General features: G+C 44.0%; 1 protein-coding gene across 14 annotated transcripts in view; it reads left to right on the forward strand.

Annotated features, from left to right (window-relative positions):
• The window catches only part of Pde4d (phosphodiesterase 4D), a 1,511,604-nt gene that overhangs the window by 1,445,771 nt on the left and 49,804 nt on the right, over positions 1–16,029 (forward strand). For 13 of the 14 annotated variants that reach the window (XM_087616181.1, XM_087616183.1, XM_087616180.1 and 10 more), the window contains 1 exon segment: positions 15,865–15,977. In XM_087616181.1, coding sequence (XP_087472307.1) covers positions 15,865–15,977 — 113 coding nt within the window. 14 annotated transcript variants of the gene reach the window in all.

Below are 16,029 nucleotides of genomic sequence, written 5' to 3' on the forward strand. Positions count from 1 at the left end.
GCATTTACCATTTTTCAGATGTGGCCACTTTAGAGTCAGAGACTTATTTAATGACCAGAAACAATTCTTGGCTTTTCTATACTAGTAATTGCCATTTTTAAAAAATAGAGAATAAAGATATGTAAGTTAATTCTCTCATAGGAGTACCTCAAGCTTATATGGTGCCCTTCATGGTTAAGTCTAGAGACAGGGATGGCCTTAGTCTGTAATCTGACATCTCCAATGGTGCCTAGGTGGGTGGATTGCCCCTTATCAATTAATCCAATCGGGATAATCTCCCACAGGCGAGTTCAGAGGCTCGTTTCCTAGAGGAGATCTCATCAGGTTGACAGTTGAGATTGATTGTCCCACAAGCGTCCTAGGAGCACCGGAGGAAGTCGAAGGGGAAGAGGGAGGCAATGGTAGCAGCAAGCACATGATTCAAGCTGTGAAACTGAATGAGGTTCAGAAAATGCTAAATTCTCTTCTCCTCTTCAGCTGGAAGCCTGCAGGTTTTCTGTTCTGTCTCTAACAATTGTCTCTGGAATGACCATTTCCAGACAGTGTGTCCCGGGTATCAGTTTTGGATTGGCAAACTTTCCTACCCATCTAGGCACTTTGACATGTTTTCTTTACCTATTTGCTCCAGCATGGCGGCTCCCTCGCTCTGCTCCATTACACCGAGGCTTCCACTGTAGACAGTTCGGAGAGTTAGCGAATGAGGATACGATTTTGTTATGGTATGAAAGAGGTCTAGAGCTAGGAGGAATCTTTGCCTGTTTCCACGAACCACACCATCCTCTAAACTCTAAACAAGCCTGCAAAACCCAGTGTAGTGACATCCTCCCCGGGAGCCATGGCTAGGTCCCATGACCTTTGTTCCATTTCCCTGTATTCCTCTTGTCCTAACAACACGGTGGAAAACAGCCTATTGTTGCTTTGTCAAACAGTGCCACTAGACTGTGAACTTCTTAAAGCCAAGATCTTCTGATTATAGCTCTGCCTGTGGAGCATCTCATAGAATCTCAGGTCCTCTGGGCAGTCAACAACCTTTTACTGAGAGATAAGGAGTGAAGCAAATATTTCAATAGAGGCAGGAGGATCATAGTAGCATCTAGTTGTCTAACTTTGTCTGTGGAAAGGACTTGCTCTTTAAAACAAAACCGATGCTGTGAATTCCCTTTAACTCCCTAACTTCTTCCCCTGAATCAGCTCCTGAGTGTCTCCCTCCCTCAATGACTGGAGGACCAACTTCCTCCACCCTGGGCCTTCCTGCCCCTCCTGTGAAGACCTTATCATCTGCGTCATTGGAGTCTAAGCAGAGCTTCCTCTAGGGAGCTTCCACATGACAAAAGCAGGCAATGAAAGACAGGAACTTGACCATCTGGATGATCCAGTGGCAAGTAAGAAAAATAAATCGAAATTAAAAAAAAATAATAACTTACTGTGGCCAAATATGTAGACAAGGCTGACAGGAAATCTGATGTCAAGATGTGGAGGTGAAGGCATCGGTTGATGTGGAAGATTGGTCAGCAGAGTTGTCTCTAGAGGGCCTTTGCAGAGCCTGCCTGAAGTGTGGATAAACCCCAGATCAGTAGAAGCCTAGGATATTGTGTGGAATAAGGGTACATATTTCTACTATTGATGAGATGCTCTGGAAATAGAAGATTACATAAGAGGTATTGAAAGTAGAAATGGTCCCCAGAAATGCAGGCAATAGTTAATTTTTAAGATTTTAAAGAACTGCACAGGAGAATAAGGGCCAAAGGGAATGATGTGCTTTCCCTATTTGCTGATTCAGGGGAGGGCTAGTACACAGATGCGATTTGGGGAAATAGTGCTCTCTGGTCTGTTGGGTCATAGATCGGTGTTAGGCCACCAGGATCAAGTATTTTGGGTCAGTTTTTGTTTCTCGAAGCTCAACTCATAGAACATCCAGTTGGTCCAGTGACAGCTGAAATCACTTGATGAAGGCCGTTCCTAAGTAACTGCTAAAGCCAGAAAAAGAATACGTCTCTTAACTTCACATGAAATAGTCCTTCATTGACCCCATCTCTTAACTTCAAATGAAATAGTCCGTCATTGACCCCATGTTGGCATCCCACATGCAAGAGGTGCTTCTATTTATTTATTTATTTATTTATTTATTTATTTATTCATTTATTCATTTATTTAGAGATGGGTTTTACTATGTTTGTCACTCTTATCTCAATCTCACGGTTTTTATGCCCCTCCTGCTTCTGCCTCCTCAGTGCTGGGAATACATGTGTAGGCCACTGTGTCTGGCATGTCTGGCAGTGTTTAATTTTTCCACCTTGAAATTATCAACCCCCCGTGGGACTTGGTACAATACTACTCTCAGGAAAGTTTCTGTAGCTAATGAGAAGGCAAGCTCAAGCCTGTGAGATGCACCAGTGGGTTAACTTCTTGCCATACGAGTACAAGGATCTGAATTTGAACTCTCAGGACCCATAGGGGCTGGATGTGGATGCGCAGGGCTGAAATCTCACTGCTCCTATGATGAGATGGAGGCGGAAATAAGAGAATCCCCAGAGGCTGTGGCCCAAGGAGCCTGGCATATGAAACAGCAAGCAGCAAGAGAGCCTGTCTCAAATAAGCCAGAAGGAACAGTACCTGAGGTTGTCCTGGGACTTCCACACATGGGCTAGGGCAAACGGTTATCTGAGTGTTTCACATAGACAAATACACAACACACACACACACACACAGAGACAGAGAGAGAGAGACAGAGAGACAGAGACAGAGACAGAGACACAGAGAGACAGAGAGAGAGACAGAGTCTTATTTAGGGTTATTATTGCTATGATAAAAAACCATGACCAAAGCTACTTGGGGAAGAAAAGGTTTCTCTGACTTAAACTTCTGTATCACTGTTCATTACTGAGGAAAGTCAGGGCAGGAACTTAAAACAGAGCAGGGACCTTGGATGAGACAGAGCCAATGGAAAAGACTGTGGAGGAGTGCCGCTTACTAACTTAATACCCCTTGCTTGTTCAGCCTGCTTTCTTAGGGAACCCGTGACCAACAGTCCAGGGGTGGCACCACCCACAATGGACTTCAACCTTTCATATCCATCACTATAGAAATCATTAAGAAAATGCCCTACAGGCTTCTCTTCAGCCTGACCTTATGATCTTATGACGGTACTTTCTCAGCTGAGGGCCCCAAGCTTCCTTCTCTCTGATGACTCTAGCTTGTGTCAAACTAGTTGACATAAAACTAGTCAGCATACCTGAACACACACACACACACACACACACACACACACACACACACACACACACACACACGGGTGAGGGTAGGGAGTATGATCACTGAAGCCCATGCTCTTAATTGTTTCTTAAAGTATTTAACTTTTGGGGTTGGGGATTTAGCTCAGCGGTAGAGCACTTGCCTAGCAAGCGCAAGGCCCTGGGTTCGGTCCCCAGCTCCGAAAAAAAAAAAAAAAAAGAAAAAAGGAAAAAAAAAGTATTTAACTTTTAAAAAGTGTGGCTGATAGGAATCTAAAAGACAAAATCTAGCAACAGGTGGCCAACATTCCAATAGTGTTTTTTGCTCTCTACAATCTGGCTAACTGGAACCATTTTCATTCGTTCATTTCTTCGCTCTCTCAATGTGGTGACTTTTATAGCCTCTTAGTGAGTCCCCTCTGCTTTATATACCTAGCATATAAAGTGCTCCAAGGGATCTCACAAATGTGCAGAGAACATATTTATAAATATGTTATACCACAGAGAGCCCAATACTGGACTTCTCACATGAAGGAGAGAAGCAGGAGTGGGGGTTACAAAGGGGAGGGATGAAACACAAGAATAAAACTTGCAGTCATTAGACATGCTAATTCTGGCTCTTATATTTTCAAATGAATTGTTATGCTTCAAATTGGTATGCTTCAACCTAGTGGGTTATAGCAATACTTTAGTAGATTATGTAGAATAGAAAACAACAGATTGAAATGGACATTGTAAGGAAAAATATCATTTCACATGAGGTTCTGTTCCCATTCCCTGTACACTGGATAAAATATGAATCTGTGTGCATATAATAAATATATACATATATACATACTTATATTTGCTTTTATACTGCTTTAATTATACATAGATTGAATTAGCATGATGTATGTATAATTTGTCTTATTCCTTTTTTCAGTGAAACTAAGACATATGGCTTATTAAAGACTATTAACAATTTTGACTATTAACATCTTATTTGAAACAAATACTATCACAAAATTCCTGTGCATGATTTTATACTAGCAACCAGCACTCACAAAACTTCAAAAAGGAGCACAGTTAACAATAGCATTCATTGTACATCCAATTTTGAGCAAACCATCTGTGTCATAGTATAGAATATACATACATACGCTTGTGTGTACACATCTGCATCTCACTGATGAATATAAGCCAGTGGATCTTATTTAATCCTTCCAACCCCTGTAGGAATGAATGGAGACATCCAGAAGGCCACAGTGACACCCCACAGAAGTTGAGTTCTCTGGTTATTTTGGGGGGGACTTTGAAGGGGTACTGAAAGGGTAAGCTAGGGCCTGGAGTTCACAAAGACAGAACACTTTCAAAATATTGAGTTGTTTTCCAGTAAAATAGTGGATATGCTGAATTATTGTGAATTTGTTAGTTGTCTTATTTTTTGAGTGGTACAGGAAACTGTGGTCTCCTATCAGTATCAAAAGGACATACCAAAGCAGGATCGTCTGTTAGTATTGTGTTTTAGGAAGAGAGTGGGAGGAGATAATAGTTATAAAAAAGCAGCTCTTACACATTACATGTGGTAGACTTAGTAAATATTTTATAAATACATCATGCATTTAAACTTAAGCAAGTCCAATTAAAAAGAAATTAGGACGTGGATATTTTGATAGTCTTTAAAAATCCAGTAAAATGTGTGAAAATGGCCAGAGTAACCTTCTAAGAGATGTGTTTTGGGGTCCTACCATACAAAAGAACAAAGTAAAATACAGAGAAACACTTTGTCCAAGGTTTCCACATGGTGCTGGCTTGCCCAGCTGCTGTTTGAACCCAGTGCTTCTGTGACCCATGACAGCAGCATTACAGGGTCTGTCTCCAGGAGTCTGCTGCTTCCTGTCCCTCCCACCCCAGCACTACAGTGCCTTCCGAATGCCCTGCCTTGTCTCCCGGACGACTAGTGCACTTACCTAATGCCCACAATATCCATTAGCTCAGGGCCACACGTTTATGTTTTCAACTCTCTTTCCCACCTCTCCCTGGAAGGGATCTTTTCCACTCCTTTACTGCCCATGAGTGCAAGCCTTTTTCAGGACTTCTATTTTTCAGGATTTCTAGCAATGTCTTCTATTTGGAAACAGTGCTAACCTGACTCCCCCCCCCCCCAAAGCCTTTCAAATCAGACTCTGTGGCTGATTTTCCGTTCAGGACATCTTCTTCCATGTTCTCTTCTCACTCAGCCTCGGTCCATACCCCCACTCCCCTTCTCTGAACTCCAGCAGTACTCTCAGATGAATGATGTATGTACCACCTCAGACCGTCAGTGGACAGCAGCGGATCTTGTGTGTGACTTTGTCCGCATGATATTGTAAGATCTCTCCTAGGTCTGGGTCACTGAATCTTTTCATGTTCTTGAATTTCACAGCAACTAGCACATCACAGAGAAGCTGTAGATGTGGATGGGGCTTTTGAGTGCTCTTTGAGGAGAAAAAATGAGGAAGAAAACAAGGAGCAAATTACACATACCAACTTGTAAACCCATCTACTCCAGAGGCTAAAGTCAGCGGATAACTCAAAACTAGCTTGAGCAATGTAGCAAGATCCCATTTCAAAATAATTTACAGATACAATGTGTACATGAATGAAAACATGGATGCATATATATATATATCATATGCATATATACATACACAGTAGGACTGTAAAGTCAGGAGGAGTGAAGGTTTTAAAATGGAGATACCCAATTTGTAGAAACCTATGTGTTGCATAATTACGATTATCTTGCAGATTTATTTGACATATGATTTATGGGTCTTGTTTTAAGGTACCGTTTATCAAGAGATTATAATGGCAAAGGAAAGAAAACAGTTCGAAGTTTAGATGACATTGTTAAGTGACAGACTAGCTTCTGAGTAGTTCGCAGCCATTCCAAATCTCTGGAAAGCAGCTGCACACGTGGTTTCTCTGCACACATGAAGCTTGTTTAGACAAAAAGATGTCTATTTGCAAGAATATTGTAATGGTTGCGTTCCCTGGCACATTCTTTGGGAGGTGTTTGCAGTGATTCTTCTTGTAACTGCCTTGGACGTGATGCTCGGTTGTGACCGATACTGTGGCCTGATCATCTTTTCATGTACAGGGACCGTGCATGGCTTGATACAGTCAAACAAAGGCTCTTCAGGGCCTGGGGTTCTTCATTCACATTCAGGTCTTAATTGATTAGCACTTAAGTGTTGATGTTGTTGATAGAAAAAATATAATTGCTTTATGGTCAGGAATATTAATAGGGGTGTTCCCATAGTCTAAGTATCTTAAGACTAGCTTAAGTAAGCTACTTTGTAAGGTGGGTCAGGATACTTAGTACTGTTTGAGTATTTACTATAAATCAGATACTGCCCTTGGGGTTTTACACTTATTTTCATATCCATTTTTCATAACAATGGTGTAATCTCTAATTTATCAAATAGAGGCAAATGTGCAAGTGCTACATAAGGATTGCATAGAACAATTACACAGGTAGAATTCTAGAGTCCCAAATCTGAGCGATTCAAGGTACTGCTTTTTCTGGTTTGACATTATACTTCCTGGAGGAAACTGGGGGAGAGGGTCTGTCCCTGGTATAATCTCCAGTTTATAAATGGCTTTGTATTCTCATTTATGGGGATATCATTCAATGAGAATAAATATTAGCATAAGAAATTCTTGTCTTTCTGAGGCTCTGTCCATAGTATACATGGCTTTCTTTTCTTTTTCTATATGTGAGCTGTCTTAGGGTTTCCATTGCTATAAAAATATGCCATGACCAAGGTAGCTCTTATAAAGGACATTTCATTGGGGCTAGTTTACAGTTCAGAGGTTCAGTCCATTATCATCATAGCAGGAGGCATGCTAGCATGAAGACAGACATGGTGCTAACAAAGGAGCTGAGCGTGCTGCATCCTGCTCCAAAAGAAACGAGGAGAAAACTATCTTCCGGGTAGCTAGGAGGAGGTCTCAAAGCTCACCCCCAGTGACACACTTCCTCCAACTTAGACACACCTACTCTAACAAGGCCATGCCTTCTAATAATGCCACTTCCTGGACCAAGCATATTCAAACCACCACATGTGCTTTATATGTGTGCAGGTGTATAAGCTCATGTGTATGTGAGTTATCACACATATGTTTACATGGAGCCAGGGTAGACATTTAGTGCCTTCCTTGGTTGTTCCCCACATAATTTTCTGTAGCAGATCCTTTCACTGAACCTGGAGCTCACCAATTCAGGTAGTCTGGTTAGTAGCTTGCAGTAGCAACCATGTCTTTTCTTCCCAAGTGCAAGGATTACACCACACCCACCTGAATTTTACCCAGATGCCAGGGATCTGGGGCTCTGATCTTCATGTTTGTGATGTAGACCGCTGAGCCATATCCCCAGCCCTGACTTTAAGAGTTCTGAAAGCTTTGTCTAACACAAAATCCCAGTCTTTTGGGAAGTGTGTGTGTGTGTGTGTGTGTGTGTGTGTGTGTGTGTGTGTGTGTGTGTGTGTCCTTGACACACTTCCATTATTTTAAATGTAATGACTGTATCTCTGGTATTACTTTCCTTTAGATGACTTACAGTGAAGGAGGCTTGGATGTCAAGCAGTGATTTTTAAGATAGTTAAAGAAGAGGGCGGATCCTGATTCTGAATATGTTTCCGGGGGCAGTGTGGATTAAAATATGGTTTGTCCCTTCCTTAGACATTAGTTTTCAACCTAGAGTCCTTGGTAACTCTGGGAAGGCCTATGCACACTTAGAATTTAAAAAAAATATATTGGTCATATGAATTTATGCTAAATTTTCTGGGGATATTTGAATAAGATTCTCCAAGGATGTATTAGGCTTCCAAAAAAAGTTAAGATGCATCATGCCTTCTAAATTGCAGAGATAGGAGAGAGTTCACCTTCCATCCATGACCCCCTGATGGGCAGCCATTTAAGGTGCTGTGCCTGCCAGGAAGGGGAGTCAAAGATGTAAATGGTGGTCTACACAGGACACATACGAATAAAGTCTGTGGTGAAAACATGTACAGATACACAAGACAGTTAGAGTCATAAAGGTCACAAAAATATTTTTAAGACTGAAGCATCATGTTTCAGGAAAGATTTTATCAAAGGCGTGAGGCTTAGTAACTTCTTGGAAAAGAAAAGGAAAATGTAGCAATGTATACATGTGGACAGAGTTTGGGCTTTAGGGAAACAAACGGGATGAGATGACAGTGAACTGGAAGACATAATAATGACATAGCGAAGGACGTCGTGCTGAGTATTGCATTGAAGGGGAAATAGAAAGGCAGTCATGGCTACTGGAAGGGAAGGTGACCACTGTGCTAAGCTGCTCATGCATGGGGTCTGCAAGGCCCCTCACTACATCTTCAGGAGAATGCCTTCTTTCAGTTTTGGTTTAGGGTAGCGGTGATTTTTACTGTGTTTGACTATTGCTGCCCAAGTTTCTTACCTATATATTAATTATGATGTAATTTCAATTTACACTTACTGCACATGCTGTGTGTGTTTGTGTGTGTGTGTGTGTATTCCCTGTCATTTAGATTTTAATATCCATATTTAACCAGCAAAACACTGATTCGCTTAACTACTGAAGCTCTTCAGAGAGAGAGAGAGAGAGAGAGAGAGAGAGAGAGAGAGAGAGATGAATATATCTAAGGAGCCATGGTCAGACTATATTGCTGCTTGAATCTGACTTGGAAAAAATATTCTTCTGTGCTTCAAAACAAGGATACTCCTTGATTATTGACACATAACCTTCTTCTGAAATCCTGTAAATGTCAGGATCTATCCTAGACATGTTTTTCTTTTCTTTTTGTTTCTTTTTCTTTTTCCTTTTCTATTTGCCTAGATACAAGTACAGAAAATCACAGAGACAAAGGCTAGCAAAATCATGTCCAGGCTGAACAACTGAGAAGGTAACGTTGTAGGTGGGCTGGTTAAGAAAACCCACTTTTTTGTAGGAGAAAATGCAGGCAATGACCTGGCTGACTGACCTACCTGGCACACTGTGCTTCTAAGTAAGAAATGTGGCACATCGTGCTCCTGCATATTCTCAGAAGTCAGAGCACAGACCTGAAGTAGCTTGAGTAGCCCGTAACTGCCCTGCTGCTGACGTGTCCACAATCTGCACGTGTCTTTTGTATGTGCTTTTTCCTCAGCACAGACTCTGACAGCATGAATGCTCACTGTCTAGCCCGAGGTACTGTACTAACTCATCACAGGTGATGGACTACCGCTAGGTATGCAGTTGCCCATGTGCAATAAAGCAGGCACTGTTCCTGAACCATCTCCCAAGTGGTTCTTCCCCACACCCTTTCCCCACAGGCATTGCAGTCCTGTTGGGGGATGCCAAGGGCAGAGTTTAGAAAGGTAATTAAAGCAAGGGGAAGAAGAGTTCTCTGTGAACATAAGCGTGATAATAGTTCAAGGAGATGGGGGCTTGCACATCAGACTCATGACACGTTGAAAACAAAGTCTATTCAGGACTTTCCTGATCTATCCCGAGAAAAAGTGAACCCAGGAAGACAGGAAGATATTGTAGCCACGTAGAAATGAACAGATGGAGATTGGATTGCAGCAGGTGATTGGAGAAATCAAGAAGAAGCTGTTGAGTTTACTGGTTAAGGACTAAGTGGGAATATGGTAGGAGTGGGAAGGAGATGGGCAGAAATGAATATTCCAGGACTTCCTATCCAGCAATAACTTTATTTTCCTGAAATAATTTATATTTTAGTTTTAAATATGAAATGTGCACACCATCCCAAAATTGAGCTCAATCACAATCAGTGAATTATGCTTTGCAGGTATTGGGATGTGTAAACTGCTATTTCTTCAATATCTCTCAAGGAATAATACCTGGTCATAGTTGATTACATGTCCATGGGGTTCCTAACCCAGATATATGATCTCAACTGGCTTGCACTCCAGTTCTGTGAATAAAAGCCCATCCCCAGAGGCCTGCTGCTTTTTCTCTGCTGCACTCCCAGCTCAGGAAGACATTTGTACTTGAGACAACCTGGTGTTAAGTTCAGTCTCTTCAATGAATTAAAGCAACTCAGTGTTTCACTACCTCAACCAGTTTTGTAAAGACTGAGGAAGGGAAATTTATAGTGTGCCATTATCCCATAAGCCAAATTATCTGTCTGTCCATCCATCCACCCACCTATCCGTCCATCCATCCATCATCCATCATCCATCCATCCATTCACCAACCTTAGTTTGTTTGTTTGTTTGTTTCTTTCTTTCTCTCTCTCTCTCTCTTTTTTCTTTCTTTCTTTCTTTCTTTCTTTCTTTCTTTCTTTCTTTCTTTCTGTATCACTAACCCCCATCTCCTTATTCTTGTACTTTTCTTTGTAGAAGAAAGTAACTTGAGAGTTTTAAAGAAGAAAAAGCCAGTGCTGTCTTGAGTCATACTGGGCAAGACTTTCTATTTATGTATAACAAATGAGAGAATCAAATGTCTCTGTAGGATTTGTTTGTTTTGTTTTGTTTTTTAAGACAGGGTGTCACTGTGTGGCCCTGACTGCTCTGGAACTCTCTTGGTAGATGAGAATGGCCTTGAATTCACAGAGATCCACCAACTTCTACCTCCTTAGTGCTGGAATTAAAGATGTGTGCTACCATCCCAGCTGCTTCTATGGAATTTTAATCCAGAGATTGTCTCATAAAAACAGTCTTATATATTAATATAACATAAATATTTCCAAAAGCAATATTCTTGTCCACTGGTCTTACCTCCTACAATCCCATGTGTTGTGCAATCCTAGAGTATTCCACCTCGAACAAAGCAAGATCCACGTCACACAGTGAGCTGAGTGATTCAACAGCTCCTACTTGTGAACACAGTCCAACATTCCCACCCACTGATCCCTGAGATTTGCACAGCCAGTGTCTGCTGATGTGCCAGATTTCTCAGATTTTCTTCCATGCCTCTTTCCCCTGAGCAAGGCTCTCTGGGGCACTTCTGTCTCCTCCGTGCACGGCCATGGGTATTCATTGTTCATAGGTCCAGGTGTTTGCTGCTTTTGATCATCTGAAATATCCTTTCTGCCTTCCCCTGTTCTCTTCCATGCATTAGTGATTGATACTATCATCAAATGCCCGAGAAACCACACAGGCAACGTGAGCAGAGTCAGTGTAGGTAAGGAAGGCGTATATGAGGTTCATGAAGGCAGGCACACATGACTGGCACTCCGTATGGATCACATCTCATGGAGAACAGGGGAAGTGCTGATACCCACTTGACTTGCTGTTTTCACCCTGTTTGTTCAATCAGGGGCCCTGGCTGATGATTTAATGCTGTTCACACTCAAGAAGGCTCCTGGCCCTTCAGTCAACTGTTCCTAGAAGGCTCTCCTAGATGAGCCCAAAGGTGTGTGGGTGGTTTTGACAATCTCTAGTAACTGCCGCATTCTGCTTCTTTTCTCAAAATTAAGGTTTCCCTGCCCCACCCGTGTCCAAGAGGACTTGAACAGCCCTCTTTTTTATTGTCCCACAGCCAATTCACCTCCTTCCTTTTTTACCGTATGGTGCTAAAGTTGTCATCGGCGATGGGCTCTAGTCTCCCCTTGGATAAGGGTCACACACATACACACTATGTTTCTGTGAACTCTAATAAAGTTCATGACACGTACTGCCTTATAAATATTGAGTTATTGATCAGACTAGACATGAATAGACCTCAAGCCATTTGCAAAATTCTACTAGAGCACTCGTCAGCTTTAGGAGGGGAAAAAAAAAGATTCACAGCTAGTGAGAGATAGGAAGAACATTCACAAAATTACACACATCTTCACTTTGAACATAGCTTTGAAGCCAGGAGTGAACATTTATAGATTTTGTAAGATTTAAAAATACTTCAATACAAGAAGGTGATTCCAGAAATATCCTAGGGTATGAGGGGCCGCTTGCCATCAGCTCTCGGCTTCAGTATGTCACCTGCACACACGCACAGAGAAGCCAGGCCTTCATGTATTTCCCATCAGATAAAATGCACTGTACAGATCTTTTCCTGTAGCAGAGCTGAGAAGTGATTAGCTCATGTGTGAGGTAGAAGTCTACCTACCCCAGACACCATCAATTCTCCCCTTAGGAACAAAGGACTTTTAAGTGGGGGTTGGCTGAGGAGGAACTGGAATTAATTAAAAAGGCATGTTTGAGCATTTTCTCTTAGAAGCTGACTGATGTATTTGCTTTAATTTGAAAGCAATCAGAGTCAGCTGTGATCATTCTGTATGAAATTTTAGGAAGAGTAAGTAGCAAATGACACCCGAAGTTTGTCTGTCCTCTCTCTCTCTCCCTCCCTCCCTCCCTCCCCTCTCTTCCCCTCTCCCCCTTCTCTCTCTCTCTCTCTCTCTCTCTCTCTCTCTCTCTCTCTCTCTCTCTCTCTCTCGCTCTCGTAGTAGGCCTCTCTAGGAATGACGACAGACTTACACTGACCTTTAGCCCCACAAATATTGACAAAGAAACTAGCTAGCAGTTACAAAGTTTCATGTCCTATAGCAGGGATTTTTTTTTAACCTCTCAGTAAGTTGTGGGTAAGAGTCATAGGTCCGACATTTCACAAGAAAAGGAGCGCAGCCCCTAGCCAACTGCTGTGGCTCCTAGCTGACGGTGCTCTTCCCTTTCAAAGACAAGCTGCTGCCTCTGCATCCTCTCCTGAAGCCCTTGGCAAGCTTTCAGGCCATGTGTCAGGGGAACCCTTGCGCACATTTCTATGACGGAAGCCAAGTGCTGGCTCACAAACATTGAGTATTACTTATCCTCCGGAGAGTTAAAGCAGACACATGGGGATTGCACAGCTCAGGGTGCCTTGAAGAACACAGAATAACAATGCTTATTGTCATTCCCCGACTGACTGAACTCCCAGTCTACATGGAGTTCAGCCAATAGTGTTTGGTGGGGTGTTTTCTTTCAGCAGCTTCTCAAATGAAGCAAGATTCGCACACACAGCTAAATAGAAGCGTTTCCATACATTTTTAAGGAGGGCCACAGCCTATATGACCCCCTAGGGGGGCATTTTATTAACGAACGTGATGTGTATTCTTGGTAAAGGCCAACATAAAACTGGTTCGCTGTGTTTGTCCAGCTAGCTGCAGATGACATTTAGGTGTGTTGTTTGGTGTGGTGACTCAATTTCCTGTAGGATAGCTGGCAACTCTACATTGAATTCCCCCACTCGACAGGGGAGGAGGGACCTAAATGTCAGTTACACCATGGCTTAGAACAGTGGGGGTTAAAATTCCTGAACGTGAACACTTAATAATGACCTTGAAAATCTGTAGCTAGTCACGCTGCCTCAGTCTAGGAGTCTGGAAGAAGAAAATTCTAACTCGACAAATCCACCAATGGTTTTATAAAAGAAATGTGTTCATTCTGTTGTATGTAAAGATTCTCTCACCAGGATCTACCAGTGCTGGAGGGTAATTTCATTCTTTAAATATAGAGAGAGCACACAGAACATTTTGGGATGTCTGTATGTGACCTTACTTGATTTCTAGTAGTCAAAATGGCTAAGCTATGACTGGAATATGAACTGGATCTTGTGAAATCAGTTGCTCATGTCGCTATACCACTCACCCACATAAAGGGAAAGCCCTTGTCTAAGTGTCTCGAAACATTAAATTGAAACTCTCCTGAACTTTTGTTCCTCATTAAAAAAAAAATAAAGACTGAAATATAATACAGAAAACTGAATTCTGCTGGATCCATTGTTAAAGAAGTATCAACCTTAAATTCCAGTTCAAGAGGGTTAAGCAATTGCTGACTTAAGTTCTGTTTGGAGATTAGTGACTGGGGAAAGCACAGTAAGAGAGGCAAATTTCAATTCAAGGCAGTCAAAATGGAGAGCATACAGCTCGATCATGTTGAAGGACAAGGCACGAGGCAAGCCTCACGCATTCTCAAAGTTACTGAAATTTTTACAGATTTAAGGAAATCCCAGAATTCTGAGGTTCTTTGTCATGTCTGATAATTAATGGAATCTACATTTGGACAGAAGAATTTCTTTTCCCCACAATACTGTAGAGCAGGAGATGAAAAGGGGAACCCCACCACTTCACAGAAGGTTTTTGCTGTCTGCTGTCAGTTTTGTAGTATAGAGCTCTGGGGTTTCGACTTTTCTCTTTCTGAAATAATACTGCCATTATTGTTTAGAACTGATCGGATTAGGGAAAGTGCCCAAGTTTCCTGGGTCTGCTTTTATCAACAGAACCCATTTCCCCACAATGCTTCTGGTAGTTCATTTCATCCACAGTGAGCAGAAATAGACCTCTAGACTTTCTGTCTTGGGAGCCCCAAGTCCAGGATGTTCTTCTGCATTCTGCAGAGGAGACACCCCCTCAGGGAATGTGTGAACTGTCCTTGCCCCATTCATTCCCATTGCTGTTCCTTTAAGGTAACTCTTTGTTAATGGTGAAGTGTAGCCTGTTGTCACATTCTAAGGCATTCTGATCCCTCAACATTGTGGTTTGTCTGTTTACATCTAACCCAAATTTTAGAGGGGTTCACTGGGTACTGACAGTCTGCCTCCAGTAGAAATTATTTTATTTCCATAATCCCCTTTGAGTAAGTAATTCCTAACCTTTGGGACACAAACCCAGGGAACCCTAAGCCTGCAGGAAGGGTAGTGCCTGTCCTAAGTCACCTTGCGCGCAGGACTCCGGGGCCTGGCAGGCTGCGCTGGGGCAGAGGGCCCAGGACTCCACTGTGCGCCCCAGGGTCCCCGCGGGGCAGGTGTGCGATCACAGCCGCCTGCGCGCTGGGGGACGATCGAGCCCCGCCTGAGACCCGCGGGGACCCCAGGCGGCGGGCGGCGGGTGCTCCACGCCGGGTTTTCCGCTGCTCTGGTGCAAGACAGCTCCACAGCAGCGCAGCAAACACACGCGCGCACAGCCGCGCCTCCCGGCTGCGCTTCAAAGCAGTGGCGCGGGCTGCCTCTGGGCCATGCCACGGCGAGGTGGCGGGGAGGGCGGTCCGGACAGCATATTGCAACTCGGAACCCTTTCGTAAGGAGTCGCGGGGGAGCCAGACAGCGCCGCGGGGCCGCGAGGGGCGCGAGGGGGAGTGTTCCCGGAAAGCCAGCATGGAGCGGCGCTGCGCCCGCCCGCCCGCGGACTTGAGCGACAAAACAGGAAACGGCGGCCGCGGCTGATTCATTCGCTTCGTGCGCGGGGCTCTTAGCGGGTGGCGACGTGGAGCCGGGGCTGCGGGACGCGGACGCCCGTGAGCTGCTCGCCCATCTGTGGGGCGAGCCCCTGCTCTCACCCTCTCCCCTGAGCCGGCCACCAGGGGCAGCATCCAAGCTCAGGGAAGCCCCAGCTCGCACCGCTGAGAATACGCCCGCCGTCCCCGTGCCAAAGTTGGCCTTGCAGCACTTTGCGCCCCTCCCTGGAGGCTGACCCGCGACGTCAAGCTGGAGCATCTCGGCCAGCCTGAGCCCGGCCCCACTAATCCAACCTCAGCCCCCCGCGCGCCGCCGGGCTCTGCAATATGAAGGAGCAGCCCTCATGTGCGGGCACCGGGCATCCGAGCATGGCGGGGTACGGCAGGATGGCCCCCTTTGAACTCGCTGGTGGTCCGGTGAAGCGCTTAAGAACTGAGTCCCCCTTTCCCTGTCTCTTCGCAGAGGAGGCCTACCAGAAACTGGCCAGCGAGACCCTGGAGGAGCTGGACTGGTGTCTGGACCAGCTAGAGACCCTGCAGACCAGGCACTCCGTCAGTGAGATGGCCTCCAACAAGGTAAGCCCCTGTTCTGGTTCGGGTGTCAGTGACGCCGCTAGACTGCTGTTTC

This window comes from Rattus norvegicus, chromosome 2 (assembly GCF_021556685.1).
Source record: "Rattus norvegicus strain SHRSP/BbbUtx chromosome 2, alternate assembly SHRSP_T2T, whole genome shotgun sequence".
NCBI lineage: Eukaryota > Metazoa > Chordata > Mammalia > Rodentia > Muridae > Rattus > Rattus norvegicus.